Source organism: Podarcis muralis, chromosome 3 (assembly GCF_964188315.1).
Source record: "Podarcis muralis chromosome 3, rPodMur119.hap1.1, whole genome shotgun sequence".
NCBI lineage: Eukaryota > Metazoa > Chordata > Lepidosauria > Squamata > Lacertidae > Podarcis > Podarcis muralis.
The window spans coordinates 57,961,906-57,980,156 of NC_135657.1; the positions used below are offsets into that span (position 1 = coordinate 57,961,906).

At 41.6% G+C, this 18,251-nt stretch overlaps 1 protein-coding gene across 3 annotated transcripts in view; it reads right to left on the reverse strand.

The window, feature by feature from the left end:
• Positions 1 to 18,251, reverse strand: part of GRM1 (glutamate metabotropic receptor 1) — a 168,944-nt gene that overhangs the window by 25,372 nt on the left and 125,321 nt on the right. For all 3 annotated transcript variants that reach the window (XM_028723608.2, XM_028723610.2, XM_028723611.2), the window contains exons 5-7: positions 8,253 to 8,499; positions 2,595 to 2,763; positions 748 to 874 (exon numbers count right to left, since the gene is read on the reverse strand). In XM_028723608.2, the coding sequence (XP_028579441.1) occupies positions 748 to 874; positions 2,595 to 2,763; positions 8,253 to 8,499 (543 nt within the window). The remainder of the gene's footprint in view (positions 1 to 747; positions 875 to 2,594; positions 2,764 to 8,252; positions 8,500 to 18,251) is intronic.

Consider the following 18,251-nt stretch of genomic DNA (forward strand, 5'->3'; position numbering starts at 1 on the left):
AATTATTTGTCGCACACAATTTTACTCCCTCACAATGTTCCAACAGACTCAGTGCTGCTATAGTCAAGCATAATAAGACATGTGGTGATAAACTATTGTAAATATACCTGCTGTTTTAGATTCTTTAAAATATACATTTCCAAGCGTTTGGAACAAGCTTGAGTTAATGACTTGAAGGCCATCTTTAAGAGAGAGAAGATGCCTAAAGACCCTTGATTTATTTATTTGCCACTCTTTAATTCAACATTTTCAGAGTGGTTTACAATACCTGATAAACACACAAACACACACCCCAAACAGAAAAAGGCCATGCTGGAAACAATAATAGCAGGGGATAAATACACAGAATACGTGAGAAAATAAAAAGTTCTGTGCCTGGCAGATCAAAGGCACTAGATGAGCTTCTAAGAAAAAAGTTACATGAGTGAGGTGCCACAGCTCTCTTCTCCATTGATCCCCACCTTAAATAAATGGCATGGGCACCCAGAGAAGGGCCTCTGAGGAAGATCTCAGTATATAACAGAGGCGTGAACCAGCCACAAGATTTCAATTCCTGATACCTCCAGGAATGGAGCATCCCTCCCTGAAACCCTGGAGAGCGAGTCCCAGTTAGTGTCAACAATATGTAGCTCAATGGACCAATGGCCACACACACACACACACACACACACACACACACACACTTTTGTTAGTGTCATGGCATTTCCCCCTTGTATTTAAGCACACTCTCCCTCTCATTTGCAATACCTGTCAGTTCTGTGTTGGGCCACCATCCCAGGTCACAAGCTTTGCATGTGAACTCATCCTGCACAAACTCATTTTCCTTACAAGCTGTGCAGATCCAGCAGCAGCTCACTTCTCCCTTCCTTATAACCTGCAATAACCCCCCAAAAAACAATGGAAAACGTTATTTAAAAATATATTAAATGGCATCTCGATTTCACTCTGTCCCCCCTACAGTAATATAATGTGTAGTGCAGTGAAACACAGCCTTGGGAAATAGTGATAACCGAATCTTTCAACTTGTATTCATGTCTCAACTTGCTTGGTCTAAATTAATTTTTTACAAGTACAAATTCTCATTTGTACGTTCCAACACTCTTCCTCGTCTCCCACTCCACAAGCTAGCAAACAAATAAACTACAATGGATACAGATTCAGTGCATAAGATCACATGGTTTGCATGCAGGTGTTCCCAAGGTCAGTCTTTGACATCTCTATATAAAAGAATCCTTGGTTGCAGCAGGGGAGAAGTAGATACCTTTGTCTAAAAAGAACTCTTCATGTAAATACTGAACTAAATTAGTGATGGAGAACCTGTGGCTCTTTAGATCTTTTTGGACTTCACTAACCTTTAAAACTGAAGGGTTTTTAAAAATTTATTCCCAGTCCCCTTTTAAAGGAATGTTTTGCTCCTTCAAGCTAACTCTATACATGCAATATATTCTCATTAATACCTCCTTTTATGCCACATGAGCATGGTGGATGGCGAATTGCATGAGATACAAACTGCATGAGATACAAACTGAGTTGGTAGGTAGGTATTTTGCATGCCGTTCAAAACTGCTTGTGAGGTGGGAGCACAGATCCCACCCAAGGGATCTGCTGTTACATTTTACAACTTGCTAATATGCTGGGTATTGATTTGGTTCAGTAACGTTTACATCACATATTGTACACATAATGCGGTCTGCCCCATTAAGGAAAGTCAGTTGAGGAAGAAACCAACGTTCTAATTATACAAACTAAAGCCAGGTTTCATGTGCAAGATCAATAGGTTTTTCATGTATCCAAAGGGACAAGCATTTGTTAGAAGTTTAAAGAGAATGCTAGTGAAAGGAATTACCGGTAGTGTCACAGTGGCAGGATGATACCTAGGAAACAAGCTGAAACTTGGATCCAGCCTCTCCTTCAAAGAGTGGAAGCAGGAGATGACTTCTTATCACTCTCGCTTCAGACCCTCACACCCTCCAAAGATATGCTCAGGAGAGCTGGGTCACCATGGGAGGGTGCGGAGGGCATAGAATGGTAAGTTGGAAGGGACCCTGAGAGTCATCTAGTCTAATCCTCTGCAATGCAAGAATCTCAGCTAAAGCATCCATGACAGATGGCCATCCAACCTCTGCTTTAAAACCTCCAACAAAGGAGAGGCTAATAATAATAATAATAATAATAATAATAATAATAATAATAAGCCTGTTCACATGGTTCCTGGAAGCAGAGCAAATTTTTGCAAAGATATGCAGATTTACTGAAATGTTATGTGAATCAGAATTTATTATTTATTTATTTATGGCACTCTGTCTCAAGGGAAGGCTATGATTTATCTTAACCAGGCATGTCCCGCAGATTGATTTAATATGGCCCCTGTGGCAATTTATTTCCTGGGGTAAAATCCTCAAAAAAACTCAATAAAAAGCTCAAAAAATTTCAATCCTAAAAAAAGGTCAACAACTTTGGCTGGCCCTTTGGCCCTTCACTTCATCAAATCTGGCCCTCTTTGAAAAAAGTTTGGACACCACTGATCTTAATGGTAACTCCCTCACCCGCCGCACAATAGAGATACCTCAGATGAGCAAGCACTGGCAACATACCTTAATTTGACCCTTCAAACAGGGGTCACTACACACCGACCGGACCATTCCGCTTTTGTTCATCTGAATCCTATTGTCATCAATATTCAACACCCCTTCGTGCCAGGTCCCAATATAAACATAATCATAATGGTTAGCTTCTATGTGCTGTAGGTTCATGATGTCATACCTGGGGGACAAGAGCAAAGTGTGGTAAGTCAAATTAAACATTTCTAGGCAGACCAGAATCTCTCTTTCCTGTTCTGGTCAGCTTCTAAATGGAAGACTTCTTCCAATTAACTTCTTTCAGCTCATGCTCTTTATGTGAAACCAAATCTTTAGAAGTGAGTGTTTTGGCCACGACTTCCCTTCAGTTTGTCAGGATCAAGTCAGGGCAATGAAATAACTGGCTGGTCCCAGAGCCAGCACAACTCTAAAGATAAGCTAGGCAACTACTTGGGGTACCAAAATCCCAGGGCACCTGCCTGTTAATGTAAATTTATCAAAGACAGAACCACTGTCTTGCTGGTGCTTTTGGCTTTAGCAGCATGGAGATGCCATCCTGTGTCAGTGATTGTCTGTGTTTCATTTAAATTAAGTAATATAAAGCACAATCATGCAATGCTGAGTTATTGAAATAAAAATGGAAATAAGGAAATAATTGCGTGTATGGTTTTAATTTTAAGACAGAAAAAAAGCTTGGTGGTCATTTATTTGTATTATTATTGTCACTTTTCCACATTAATGTGTTCAAAGCAGCTCACAAGACTAGAACAGAAATACAAATTAAAAGCACCATTACAAGAAACCAACTCTAGGATGGATTCACTGCAATCAAACAAACCGTAGTTCATTTCAATAATACTAGTATTTTAAATTCACTACAAAATCTGCAGCGTCAGTCCTTAACACACAGTATCAGATGATGTTATTTATACAGGGAGAAGGTTTCTGACTGAATGTATTTTAACAGTGTCTGAAGAAATCTCTGTAGTCTTTTTAGCAGTGTCTGAAAGGGAAGAGTAAGGAAGAACTGTTGTGGTGTGATCACCAGGGGTTTGAACTATCAGTGGCTCTCCAACACTCGTGGGGCATGGCATTAGTTTTATCAGCCTCTATTTGTAATCTTTGTATGCAACAGCCACTAAAATTCCATTGACCCTTCAAACTGCACCTCCCCATTTTGCCTGTGAATGAGGCAAGTCCCAGGTTGAAAGAAGTGGTTCTGTCATTGATAAGATAAGCCTGACGGCCCAGGGACCATTCTTTTCTTTTCCTGGCACCTTCTCTCAGGGAACAGATGGATCCTTTTAAAGTGATCTGGCAGATGAGCCACCTGTCTTTGTTAAACCTGTGGAGGCCCAACCCGTGTTCTCATTGACTTACGGAGGCTTCTTATGATGTGCTCTGAGAATCCTTGACATAAATTAATCACAGGGTTGTGTTTAATAATGGATGGAAGGCGGCTCTGCAAGCATCTCATGAACATTTAGTTATCCAAGTGGAAAATCTGCTGTTTGCCTGCTCATGGGAGGTAGGCTATGTTTGCAGAAGACCAAAACAAAGTCAGCCTACATGCTTCCAAAGGCTTTTCATCCTCTGCCCACGCTCCTTGCCCACCGCATACCAGCACTACATTGTAAGGAGTCGTCGCTGCTACCACGATATGCTGCTTTTTCTTCTTACAGGGAAAAGGGATTGTGCAAAAGGGAAGATTGACAGCAGTAATTTCAAGGTGGGGGAGAAAGAAGTAGGAGTGAAAGGAGCAGAGGAAGGAGGAGGCGGAATCACCACTGAGTCTAGACAGACAAGCCGGTTGTTGAGATAGAGAAGAAAAGATGGTTGTGGGTGGCAAGCAGAGGAGTGTTTTGATCAAGATTCAGGGACTGGAGAAAGAAGCAGCTAGAAACCCTTTACTTTGCTTAAAAATTGCAAGAGACAGGCTTCTTTCGGGCAGCCGCTTGGTCTGTTTAGCTGGTGGCTTTAGACTCAGGCAAAGGCATTTTCTCCCTTGAGTGTCACAACCATACAAATGCGGAGGAAAACTGTACCGAAAAGCCAGACAGGTGCTTGTGTCCTGAATAGTAATGAGGGGCAGGCAAATCAAATGGATTCTGAAGAGCAGAAGGACAGTGCCCCAATCTTTTTCTCCCCTTGAGGTTGAAACAAGATACGGTAACTCCTGTCTCACATTTCTGCAAGTCAATTGTAAACTGTATTTTCGGAAGATTTCATGCCCAAAAGTTCCAAGGGCATCTTACTTCAGTTTCTGTATGTTTAGATGTAAATATTTCAAGTATTTTTTTCCCTGAGCTTCCCCCCAGTTTGCTAGGGGCTCTTAAAACAACAGGGAATGTGGGAAACTGGTTTGTGCAAACCATAGCTACGTAGTTATCAAACCAAACTAGACCCTGGTTTGATACCATGGTTTGCTACCAGGCTGCAGTTTGCATTATGAAACAAGGCACAGTTTGTTATAAAATGCAAACTCCTGTGGTCAAAAAAGAGGAAATGTATCATTAAAAGAAGTTGGGCCAAACAGGACACAGAGATGCACAAAATTTGCATAAGCTGATTTATAGTGTTGCATGCCATCCCAATCTCTGAATGGTGTGAGATTCCAGGAGTTCCAGGCACTTAGTCAGGGTTTGTGTTTCCTTGTGCTTTGAAACGGTCTGTTTCTCTCTCTAGCTTGCTGCTTTCCTTCTAGATCACTTCACTGCCACTTCTGCTCCAAACTCTGTCCTTTTCTGCTGAGGGAGTGGACCCCACACATTTGCTAACTTACACTGAGCCCCTTAAACCTCATCACCTCACCAGGAAACTAGCTTGGCTATTTCCCAGAATTAGAACATTTTATTAGTTTTTAACACGTGCTAGATCCAGGGATTATGGGGTCCGGCACCCCTGCCCCCCAAAACTCATAACACTATGTATAGATACAAATTTGGAAAGAATTGCTATAATTTAAATAGAAATACAAAAATCTCATCATGGCAAGGAAGACTTTAGACCAGTGCAGTTGCTCAGTCTGTTGCACAGTTGTCAACTGCTGTGTGGCATCTTCAAGGCACCTGCTCTCCCTTCTTACAGTTCTTGATCTTAGACTAGACAGCTCTTAAACTAGAGGATGACTTCAAATAGAGGCCTGCCTTAGTAAGTGTTGGTGCTGACTTTTAAAGCCCTAAGCGGCCTTGGTCCAGTATACCTGAAGGAGTGTCTCCACCCCCATCGTTCTGCCCGGACACTGAGGTCCAGTGCCGAGGGCCTTCTGGTGGTTCCCGCGCTGCGAGAAGTTACAGGGAACCAGGCAGAGGGCCTCCTCGGTAGTGGCACCTGCCCTGTGGAATGCCCTCCCACCAGATGTCAAAGAGAAAAATAACTACCAGCCTTTTAGAAGACATCTGAAGGCAGCCCTGTTTAGGGAAGCTTTTAATGTTTAACAGACCATTGTATTTTAGTATTTTGTTGGAAACCGCCCAGAGTGGCTGGGGAAACCCAGCCAGATGGGCGGGGTATTAATAAAAATAATAATAATTAGAAGGCTATTCTCATTAAAGCAGGATGCATTACCACCCTGGGCAGCACACAAACCTGATGCACATTGTCATGACAACATGGTTTGTTACATCTGTAATGCCACCTTACAATCTTATGCTTGTCCTATTGAGTTCAGTGGGGCTTAGTCTGCAGCCTTGATGACATGCCTGCTGTTGACTGAGCCTAATTCTAATGTTCTGCTTTTGAGCATATAGTGGACACGAAAACCTGACTAGAATTTGCAATGTGTTTTGATGAAGTACAGATAGATGGCCAGTCAAACCTGTGGCCTCTAATCTGTCCATAAAATGCCAGCTATTTATCACACTTTGCCAGATGCTCAAAAAGCCTCCCAGTTTTGGAAACCCCAGGCTGCATAAACATCATTTATCTTTTTTCCAGAAGCCAGTTATCTTCTGTGAAGGAACATTAGATTAGCCTGTTTCGATGCGCTGGTGAAGGACTCAGGGCTATTTATGTCTCACCTGAAGAATTTCCCCCTTTAATATTTGTTATAGATCTTTACTACGGCTAACACCAGCCCACAAGATCTGCAGGGATATATTCATTTAATATTTCTTAAGTACATAGTTTGCAGTTAGTGCAGAATGCAGCTGCACGATTGCTAAAAGGAATGAGACTTTGTAAGCATAGAACACCTGTGCTCAGGTGTCAACACTGGTTGCCAATTTGCTACCGGGCTAATTTCAAGGTGTTGCTATGAGTATATAAAGTCCTTAACAATTTGGGACCAGTTTACCTGTGAGATCACCTTACCCCATAATATGTCTGCTCAACCACTTTGATGTGCAGAACTGCCACTATTACAAGTGCCACCCAATACCAGTTTCTAATTTGTGTGGCAGCATCTATTCTCTGGTAACCTGCCTAGTGACATCAGGTAAGTGCCTTCACTGCACTGTTTTCAGCACCTGCTAATCTGTTTTTAGTTTATTGCTGTTTTTACTTTAATTTTTTTGAATATTTTAAATAGTTGTTTTTACAGCATGCTAGTTGGGACGGATGGGAGTTGTAGTTCAAAACATCTGAATTGGGGCTGGTTAGCAAATGCTGCGCTGGAGTACTGGATATCGTATATGAATCATGTTTTGGAACAGAACTTTGCTTTCTATCATTAATTTGATACACACAGTATGCAAAAAATAAAAACATTTATACCATCTGACAGTCTACAGAATTTATTTAAGTTGTGGCTCGTAATTAGATCCATCAAAGAAGTCAATTGTGAAATAATCAGCAAAGCATAAAATGTTTTTGATATGTATTCTTTCATTTTATTTTGTTCCTGCTTTGATACCTACTGAATATATTTGTATAGAAACATGGTCAAATATAAAGGCCTCTGCTATTTCGTCAATGAAGAAAATAAATGTAATTAAGAATTCTTAATATAAAAATGATTGATTCTTTGTGAATAAACTTATATGGAGTGCATTCTTGTTCAGCTTTGCACACCTTATATTAAGCCTTTGAGTCCACCAGAGGCTTCTTACACAAGTGGTGTTTGCTCATTTTTTTTATAGGTGTTACCTTTTTGTTGTATTACGTTGCAATGCTGTAGCAAAATGTGTGAATTTGAAGCTTAATAGCATAACAGTATTTTCATATAACTGAGCTTTAAACCTCTACTGCAGGAAATTAACAAAAAAACATTCTTATTAAAAAAAAGTATGAAAATGAATTATTTCCCCCCCAACAGTTTTTTACATGAAACTTTTTTTGGTTTTATTTTTGCTTCATTGGAATACCTTCTTTATTGGTGCCTAACACTATCATATGAAGAAGAAACTCAATGGCCTTTTCTTTTGTTGATTAACATGGTGGTTGGCTAAGTTGCTCCCCTTTACTGGTACTATCCATCTGCTGGACTACATAGCAGAGATGGAGTACCTGCGGTCCTCCAGATGTTGCTGAACTACAACTCCCATTATACCTGACGATTGGCCATGCTGCTTAGGGCTTATGGGAGTTGAAGTACAGCAGCAACTAGAGGAGCACAGGGCCCCCCTCCCCATCCCTGATTTAAATGTTAAATGTATCCCTGTTAAATGTATCCCCATCTTGCTTTAATTGTACAAGCTAGGATTATTAACAAGGCAAGACGCCATAGTTGCTTACCTTCCGGGAGCATCTCCATTCTCATCAATTCGAACTTCCTCTCCTGAAACGCCGATGAATGAAGAATTGAGCAGAAAATCCAAGAGTTTGTTTCCATCAATGGGCTTCATGGCATCGCACAGTCCAATGTGTCCTGGGCAAAGGGCATGATGCATACTTTGGAGGCCGTGAGCCATAGCATAGATGGCATTGATAACAAATCCCATTTTACTGTCCTGGACATAGTTTTCTTCCAAACTTTCATTGCCTATAAGTTAAAGATATTGCATAGGATGAAATTTAAACATGCAAAAATACCAGACCTTATTTATATATAAACATTTATTTATTTATTTTTTAGGGAACCTGTGAAGGAAGTTCAGTGCACACCCACATGCTGCTTCCCACTTCTAAATTACCCCCTCAAAAAGTGACTGCCCTTTTCTTCTTTTTAAAAGGGTCTGGGATTCTGTTATTCCCATTTGTATATACTGCACTGTTAGCCTCTCCTGCATCTCCTTTTTTCACTATTCTCCTATGATAAGATGTCTCCATACATATCACTGAAAGGAAGACATGCGATCACAAAAAAAGACTCATATGTTCGCTTTCAGTGCTTCTGTGCCATTCTCAAAGCCTCCCTCATGTATTGGAGGGGGCCCTCAATTGTGCCTTATGCCAGAAGAGATAAATCCAAAACGTCAGCCTTCTTTCTTTAATCCTTCATGGGACAGCTCTTTATCTCTCTGTTTTCACGCAACAGAAAATATGACAATTCTATTATGATCCTTACGAGCCTATTATGCAAAGTTGTCTTCTCTGCTTGCACCTATGGCTTAGTATCAAGTACACCATCATCCCCAATAGCATCAAAGTGTTATTTTCATTATGTGTGGCATCTGCGTGCTCCTCCACCACATTTTGGGGGAAAATATGTATCAATGTCTAGCGGTGGCAATGTAAATATCTGAAAGTTTTGTGTTTTGTGCAAAAAAAGAAAGAAGGTATTTGAAACTTCTTCATATTTAGGCAAAAGGACAAAGTGATCAAACAGCACACTTAGGCTCTCCTTAGTCATATCTTGAGCAAGGTGAGTGATTACTGCCTCCCCCTAGGTTGCTCTCAAACACAAGTAAATTTGACAAAAACAATGTTCTCCATTCAGCAGCCATGCTCACAGCCTAATATTTCTGATAATCTCAGACTGGAGCACTGTTACTTGTATGTCAATCACAATGAATTTCAGTGCAATGGCATCACCTCCATAGCTGCTCAAATATTGCTCCAGGAAAAGTATAAAGCTTCTTTACAGAACAGTGCAAGCAAAGCATCTCCCAGCGGAATAGGTATCAGTTATGTTAACATGCTAACAAGCAATGGCAGATAACCCACAGCCCAGTGGTGTACATTGGCTGTGGATTATCTGCCATTGCTTTCTGTGGACTCCAAAGACCCATCACCATATGTTATTTTTAAAAAGAAATAAATTTATTAGTATTATTATTATTTTAGTGTTGGTATGGGTCTTCCAGGGACGCAGGTGGCGCTGTGGGTAAAAGCCTCAGAGCCTAGGGCTTGCCGATCGAAAGGTCGGCGGTTCGAATCCCTGCGGCGGGGTGCGGTCCCGTCGTTCGGTCCCAGCGCCTGCCAACCTAGCAGTTCGAAAGCACCCCTGGGTGCAAGTAGATAAATAGGGACCGCTTACAAGCGGGAAGGTAAACGGCGTTTCCGTGTGCGGCTCTGGCTCGCCAGAGCAGCGATGTCACGCTGGCCACGTGACCCGGAAGTGTCTCCGGACAGCGCTGGCCCCCGGCCTCTTGAGTGAGATGGGCGCACAACCCTAGAGTCTGGCAAGACTGGCCCGTAAGGGCAGGGGTACCTTTACCTTTACCTTTTTATGGGTCTTCCACTGTGGTGTCATTAGGCCAAAGGGTTTTTGTTTTTTTGCTCTGCAGGCTCCCCATTTTGATTTTTGTGTGTGTGTGTGTGTGTGTGTGTGTGTGTGTGTGTGTGTGTGACAACTCCCCTTATAAATACAAACTCCCCTCTCAATTTATCATTTTGTAAAAACATTAAAAACTTCAACTGTGGGCCACTATAACCCTTGGCTTGATTAAGGCTAGGCCCCTTTGTTCTAAAACAAAGCCATATGTGTAGAAGTTTTAAAGCATTTCTGAAGTAACATTGGAGGAATCACATGGAACTGACACTCAACTGTTTCAAATTGAGATGTCAGAACCTTTCCTTTTTACATTACAAAGGAGGTTAATTGAAAACATTAATTAATCAATGCATTCTATTGCAACTGTAGAGATTAAACTGTCCCAGATATGTTCACACTGTGCTATTGATTGAGGTTGTGAAGATAGTGGTGGTTATTGATTGCAACACAACCTGCAATTTCCCCCCTAAAATGTTGTTTTGGCTAGCTAATAACAGCTGCAACAACCAGAGAGGTGGTGGTGCAAAACATGGGCTGCAAACAGCAAGCAAGGCAACCTGTGTCTGAATTACTTGGATTTACAGAGTTGGAAGAAATCATAGGGATCATCTAGTCAAATCCTTCCTCTCAATACAGGATTTGCAATGCAAGTTGCATCTATAGCATCCCTGATGGATAGCCACCCAGTCTCTGCATAAATACTGCAAACAAGGAAGAGTCCACCACCTCCTGAGTCAATCTGTTCCACTGTTGAACGGCTCTCGCCATTGGCAAGTTTCTAGTGATACTTAGCTGAAAGGAATTTTCTGGACAGATCTGGAATACTTCATTTGGCAGCAGTGCCTGGGCAAATGTATGACAGCCCAATAGGCAGTGCTGTTTTGGCCAAAAAAAGCTCAGCAACTTTTCTGTCTGGATTTTCACTGTTTGAAATATGGCAACCCTATCAAAGGTCCACCTAGTCTAGCACTCAGTTCTCACAGTGGCCAACCAGATGCCCATGGGAAGTCTGTGTAATCTCTACCCACTGGTTCTAGTCCTGTCCTTGGAGAAAACAGGGAACCAGCCCATCTTCTCCAGACCGTAGAGTCTTTGTGAATGATAACAATCATTGTAGTTATGGACACAAAGATCTAGAGCAGGGCTGTGGGACTCCCACTCCCAACAGCCCAGCCACAATGGCCAGTGGTCAGGGATCCTGGAAGTTGTAATTCAGCAGTGTCTGGAGGTGTTCCAGCCTTGATCTAAACTCTCAATCCAGCACTGTGATGCGAATGAACTGTTTAGCTTTACCTAAACACTGCAGCTAATGGGTAAGAACAGCACAGTCAAAGCATATCTGTACTGGGCTCAGTCTGCTACTTATATAAAGCATTAGAAAATGAAATTCCAATTAACTTCCCTTCTATGTTCATTTGCTACAAAACTACTACTTACTTTTTATGACCAGTAAACATGACTGCTGGTAGGGATTAATAATCGCTGGAACAAGTGACTTTCCCTTGAAAGAACATGCCACTTTTTAAAAAGAAACATGGGGGCTCAGCTCATTAATATATGCAATAATAAAGTGTGAATTAGTTTCCCATTCTTTTGGGAGCATCGGACGACAAATTTCATTACATTAGAGCTGAAGAAATTATGCTAGCCATGCATGAGAGTCAGAATTATTCAGATGTGTTTAACCTATAAAATGAAGCCTTTCTGGAGTAGAACCACCACTCTGGTTGTGCTTACACAACTTTCTTTGTATTATTACTATTAATTTTAACTAGTTTTTCATATATAATATCATACAATATATACAATTCTCTATATAAAGCTGAATATAGTTATAGCAACTGATCAAGCATACCCAGCTCACTAACATTTTACTCCTAATTTATTCAAATCTTTCTATAAAGGTATGCGGTGTTTTGACCCGCATTAATACATGCCTAAATTTATTGTGCTCTCCATACTATGACAGGCAGTGTTTTTACTATAGGGCAACTCCATGCTTCAAAGTACTTGATAACGAGGCATGGCAGGAAACTCAGTGTCCTTCCCTTGGACTGTGATTCCTCGATGCCCTACACAGCATTCAAAAGTAGGGGTTTATTTCTAAAGAAATACAGGAAAATACCAGTTCTGTGATGATATTATTGTTTAGCATTTTTTTTCTACTTTGTGCCTATGCAAACACTACGTAATCTTTGTGATTGCATGTAACCTTAAACCATTTTTTAACACAGCACATACAACCAATCCCCTCTCCCCCTGTACAGCTGATTTCATTTCTGTTTCACAGAGTCTCAGTTTGTCACTACATAGTTACTACAGGCTGTGTTTTATCATGAACTCTGGTTAACTAAACAAGCCAGCTTCCTAACTTGTGGTTTCAGTTTGGCTTGTTTTGAAATTGACCAGGGTTTGTTTTAAACCACAATCACTGGTTTCAAGCAAAAAATTGTGAAACTGAAACTAAGCACTGGCAAAGACTTTCTGCCAGTCATGTGAGAGAAAGACAGAGTAAGGAGAGTTGGTGATCCCAAGGCTTTGCTTGGGCTTAAACCATGATTTAGCAGGACCGGGCCTCTTTTCACAGAGGATCTTGGAATCTTCCAGGTGGATAACATAATAACGAGAGCTCTCTATGCAGAATGGTTTTGCACACAGGCACTCCTGCAAACCTTAAACTGAATGTGTGGTAGTTGGTGCCATCTGAATGGCTCCTCCACACATTGGGATGACGCCCAAAGAGAGCTAAGCTGTGTTGTTACCAAGATATCTTATTAATAAAATGATTAACATATCTAAATAAAATGATTAACAGATTGTTACTGCAACTGAGACACTATGGCCAGGGGACAGGCAAATGTATGTAGACTTTTGGCCAGAGACTGTTGCCAGAGGTTAACAAATCAAATCATTGTTCAGCCATGAGGTCATTGGTGGTCCTGGCAGCTTCAGCTGTTCCCCATCTGGTATCAGCCTAGTTTATGGAGCCACTGGGGGCGGGGCGGACAAAACAGTGGAAAATACTGTATATAGAAAATATTGTATACATTGTAAAAGAAAAAGAAAAAAAGATCCTTGGGTACCAGATGCATATAAAAAGAGAAATTATTTGAAATTATTATTTCACACCACACCAATCTCTGAGTGGTGTGAAATTCCAGGGTTTCCAGGCATTTACTCAGGGTTCATGTTTCCTTTTGGAATGAGGCACAGCAGAGATTGTGGTGCCTTTATGCCATATGGTTTATTTACACAGATATACAACCTGAGCCTACGATGGAGGGGTTCACAGCATTAGCACTCCAAAAGGGTTTTGTTTCTTTCATAGTCTCAGAAATCAAACATGGCTCTTTCTCTCTCTCCAGCTCTCAACTCAGGCTTTTTCTTTCCACCATTTGCCATCTCGCACAGAACCTCCTTTCTTTTGTTTTCTGAATGGGCCATCACCCAGGCAATCACCTCATCACAGGAACCCATTGTGGCTTCTATTTTAACACTTCCTAGGGGTTAAAAGGATCTTGCATATAGCCTACTTCCCTCACCCAACTCATAACATTATAATGTGTTTTCACTGCTAGGAAGCTTTTTGCTTCGCATACTACAGACTTAAACAAAATCAGTGGTCCCTGCCATATGCTGAGTCAAGCTCCTTTTTAGCTGGAATACAATAAACCTCACCTTTCTGCAAGCAGCAATTGGAATTAAAATACATCATACAAGCACTTTGCAGAGGTCTGAAATGCATTAAGTATCTGGGAGCTTGAAGGGCACCTGAAGCAATAATGAGTTCAAAAGGCTGCAGACGTCACATCCAAGACGTCACTAAGTAAGAGTGGTTTCATTCCAGTGCTCTGAAGTATTATTTTATTTGCCAAGAAAACAGAGGCTTTGCCCACCCACCCATTCAAAGCCATTGACATAATTCAAGTTTGCCTTGTTAATGAGAGAGTAGAATCACAATAGCTGTTAAAGGATCTGCATTCTAAATACTGAAAACAAAACTGCCTCATGTCATATAATAGTAGGTTATTTGCGTGTCGAGGTCCCCAATACACCCCAAAGGAAAACACAATTGACACTTAATTTTTGTTTAAATTTTTTTGGCATAATTTTGGCCACAACTTTATTCAAATACAGCAATGTGAGTGGTTGCTTAGGCATTGGTAGCACTAACTGCCCCCGCACGGGGACAGCTCTGACATTCGCCCCCCCCCCCCCCGCAAAGTCAGGAAGGGTAAGTCACCTGGGGAGAGAGACAGGACTGGGAACCATGCCTCACCTCTCCCCAGCATGCTCCCAGGGGCTTGCGTGGCCCTAGCCCCTTGCCAGGGGGTTTCGGACAAAAGCATGGGGAGCCCCTGGGTTCCTTTAACGGTAAAACCCTTCAGCAGCAGCAGCAGCATTTTGGAGGGGCAGGCACAGCCGAAGCCATACCCCTCCACCAGCAGCAGCATTTTGGGGGGCAGGCACAGCTGAATCCATACCCCCCCTCCAGCAACCAATTCCAGACCAATGCCTAACCGCAAACCTTACAAGTTGTGACGATTTGCTACACGGTAGGCGAAAACCAAGTGGCACACACTAATCAGCCAAATGGCAAAATTCCTACCGGGCCCCTGCCCCAAAGCAGACGACCCCATGACAGGCAATAGCAAGGTCAAGCAAACAGCCTAACATTAGGGAAGGGAGGGCGGGTGATCCGAAGCACGCAGCGAAAGAGGACGTCCGTTGCTGCGTGCCTTGTATTTAACAAATAGGGCTGTCAATCACTAAATGGCAACATGTAATTTTCCCCAGTAACAGCCCGCCCTGCTCACGAGTTGGCCAAACCATCTGCCCAGAAACAGCAAGGTGTCTTGGAATCCCCAACCGCAACACGTGCTCTCCGTGATGGAGAACACGCTACATTGGATGTGGCTTGGGACAGTGCCACAGTGCTAGCTTACTGGCAGTTGCTTGCCAGAAGAGGAAGACAAGGTGGTGGGGCCTATCATGCTCTTTCGGCACAACCTGCCTCACACATTTGTGTTAGGGAATCATTCTGGTAGAAACAGATAGGAGTTTCTAGAAGGTTCCAGGTTCCATAACATTTGTGGCACTTTAAGCATGCCTATAAAAGGAGGAACGATCGGTTTCACTTTTGCCTGACACCTGATGGCAGATGGAAGACGTCTGACGAGGAGAGCTGCATCAGGACTGCTAATGAGATGACGGACTGTTCCTGTAATTATGCCGTGCTGAAGAGACAGAAAGACTTTAACTGAAAGAATGCCGTTAATAGCTGTTTGCTTTAACGAATGTAAATACTTTGCTACCAGAATGCTTTTTATGACCGGTCAGGTAATAAATCTCTTGACCGTGATATCAAGGCATCGTTGAGTGATTTATCACAGAATAACTCCAGTCTACTGTTCACTGCTTCTGAGGAAACGACAACTCTGCTAAATAGTTGGAAAACGGTTTACTGAGGTGCCATTATAAAAGTATCTGTGCAGCGAAAGTGTGATGGGTGGTGTTTTAATAGGCTGTTGTGACGGTAAAAATGGGGGGGGGGGCGAACCATGTACATGCCCCCACTTGTGCTCCTTGAAATGGGCTATATAAAAATACTACATTGTTATATTTTCTGGAGAGATAAAGAGACCTTGATTTTGAGGGTGAGGCCTTTAGGTCTGAAATCCTCATGCATATATACTATTATTTATTGTGATTTGTTTTATAATACCCTGTGAAGCTGCAAAATATCTAGCAGTACTTGATGTATTTTCAAGAAGTACCTTTAAAATAAAGCACTTATATTGATTTAAAAGATTCAGTGGGTTTGGAATGTCACTTTAAACCTGAATAGCAGAGCTATTGACATTTAAATACCTTTGTCTGTATTACATAGAATATAGAGTTAGGAAGCTCAACAATATTGCTTGGAAGATATTATACATTTACTAGTAGGAACCTTCAACAGCGTATCTCCAGCTGTCCCTAATAGGAATGCTCCTTTTTAGCACTACAACCAGCCTGCAACAGCAGCCTTGTAGTGCTGTTTGGGGCTTTCAGTATTGGGGGACACCACACAGACACATTTTTCTTTCTTTCTTACCTTTCTGAAACCTTCCCCTGCTTTGCTGTGCTGCAGGTTCTGGCCAAGCTCTCAGCCCCAAAACTATGTTCTTTATTTCTCTACAGAAGTCAAGGAAAGTCTCTGGAGACTGGAAAAGGGTACCTGGGGTATTTTTCCTTTCGTCCCTTCTGAAAACTCCCTATAACATCTGCCAACACTTTTGACATCCTCTAGGATATTAAGGAAGACTGACAGGCCAGTACGCCCCTCCCTACTTTCCTCCCCATGAACCCTAAACATGCCATGTGTTTACCCACAACCAAAGTTGAGCCAGAAGTTGTTAGAAAAGGTTTTTCTAAGAAAAATTCAAAAATCCCTTTCCACTTCCTAGAATATTCTCCACCTTCTTTTGTGGCTGCCACCTATTTCTCCCTACAATGCCCTAGAACCAACACAAATTAGGGGAGATGAGGGAGAAAGAGTCTGTGCCGTGAAGTTAGCCCCACTTCCAATAAATTGGTGAATTTCTCCTTTACCCAGAGAATGAATCTGTCTGACACAAATATTGTAAAATATTGAGGGGGGGGATTTATACCCTCAGAGTTCCATGGAACACAGGAACCACTGAACTAAGGGTCATGTTTCTTTTTTCTTTTAGTTTACAAACTTATATACTTATGCGTACCTTGAATATTACCTGCCTAGGTATTTTATGTATTTATTTTATCATATGCATCCTGCTGTTCAGTGGATGAGGTTTCTAGAGTGGGAGAAGTTTCAAGAGAGGGGAAGGAAAAGGACACCTTTCCCTCTTTCCACTCTTTTGAAACCTCCTGCTTTTCCATAAAGAGCTCAGATTTAGGGAAGTTTCTGAAAAGGGGATGTTCAGTATTCTAGCCCTTCATGGAAAGCCCGTGGAAACATAGTCAAGTCCTTCTGAGGAGCCAATATATGGGAACCAGGAACATCATTCTTCCAGAAATGAGTATTAATTATCAATAAGAAGGGAATGTAAGTGGTAGGTGAGAGGACAGAAGTGAATTTCCTCCAGTGGTTTAGCCAGAGTATTTTCTATAGTGATGGGATATTTTGAAACAAGCTGTAGTTCCACCGTTTTATCTGCTGGCACAAACACTTTTAGGATTCTGAGCCACCTAATATGGAGAAGAATGTGTTGATTTTGTAGTTTCAATGAATTATGGCATAGCCTAAAGTTTCAATTCAAGCAACTATTCAAATCAGTTACTAATGCATTGTATTCAGATCATATGAACAGGAAACACTGCATGGACCTATAGTCCTTTTGAGTCCAGCCCACTTCAATTTACCTTTTCATGTCTCAAGATTGAAAGAGATCCAGATACACACATTAATTACTGTATCTCAAATAGCATTCACAAAGGAGAAAGGACTAGATTTTGCCCACAAGAGGGAGCACATCATTCTTCTCTGCCATGAACTTTTCTTTCTTGCTCAGAGAAACAGCTGGAAAATTGGGGAAAGTAAAACATTCAACAATTTGGAATCCTTCAGCTGACATGAACATTGGTGTCACCAGGCTCTATTCAATGTTAAAATTAGAATGTCTCACTCTCAGTGGAAAAAACAGGCATCTTAATATTTATTCCATTTAATTTCCAAGGGATAATATTAGAAAAGGTGAAATTAATGCCAAACCCTCAACCCAGTTAATGAAGCAAATTAGTTATCAAAAATTGAGGTAAGCAAAAATGAAGGTCAAGCTTGGATGGTAGCTCTTGCAGACTTTGACAGAAATGAGATTTCCTCATTCCTGAGGTAAAGGAGATGGAGGGAAACCGCTGCTGGGTTTCTTTCAGCAGTGGTGGACAAAAATGAGTCCACCTTCCTCACAGGTCTGCCACAAATCCTACATATTTATTTGGAGAGACAATCCCTCATATGTTTTTCCCCACAGCATTAAAAAATGGAAAATAGGAAAGGGGTGGCAGCCCTAAAATGCTGCCAGTAGTCCACTGGATGCCATTATCAAAAAATGGCA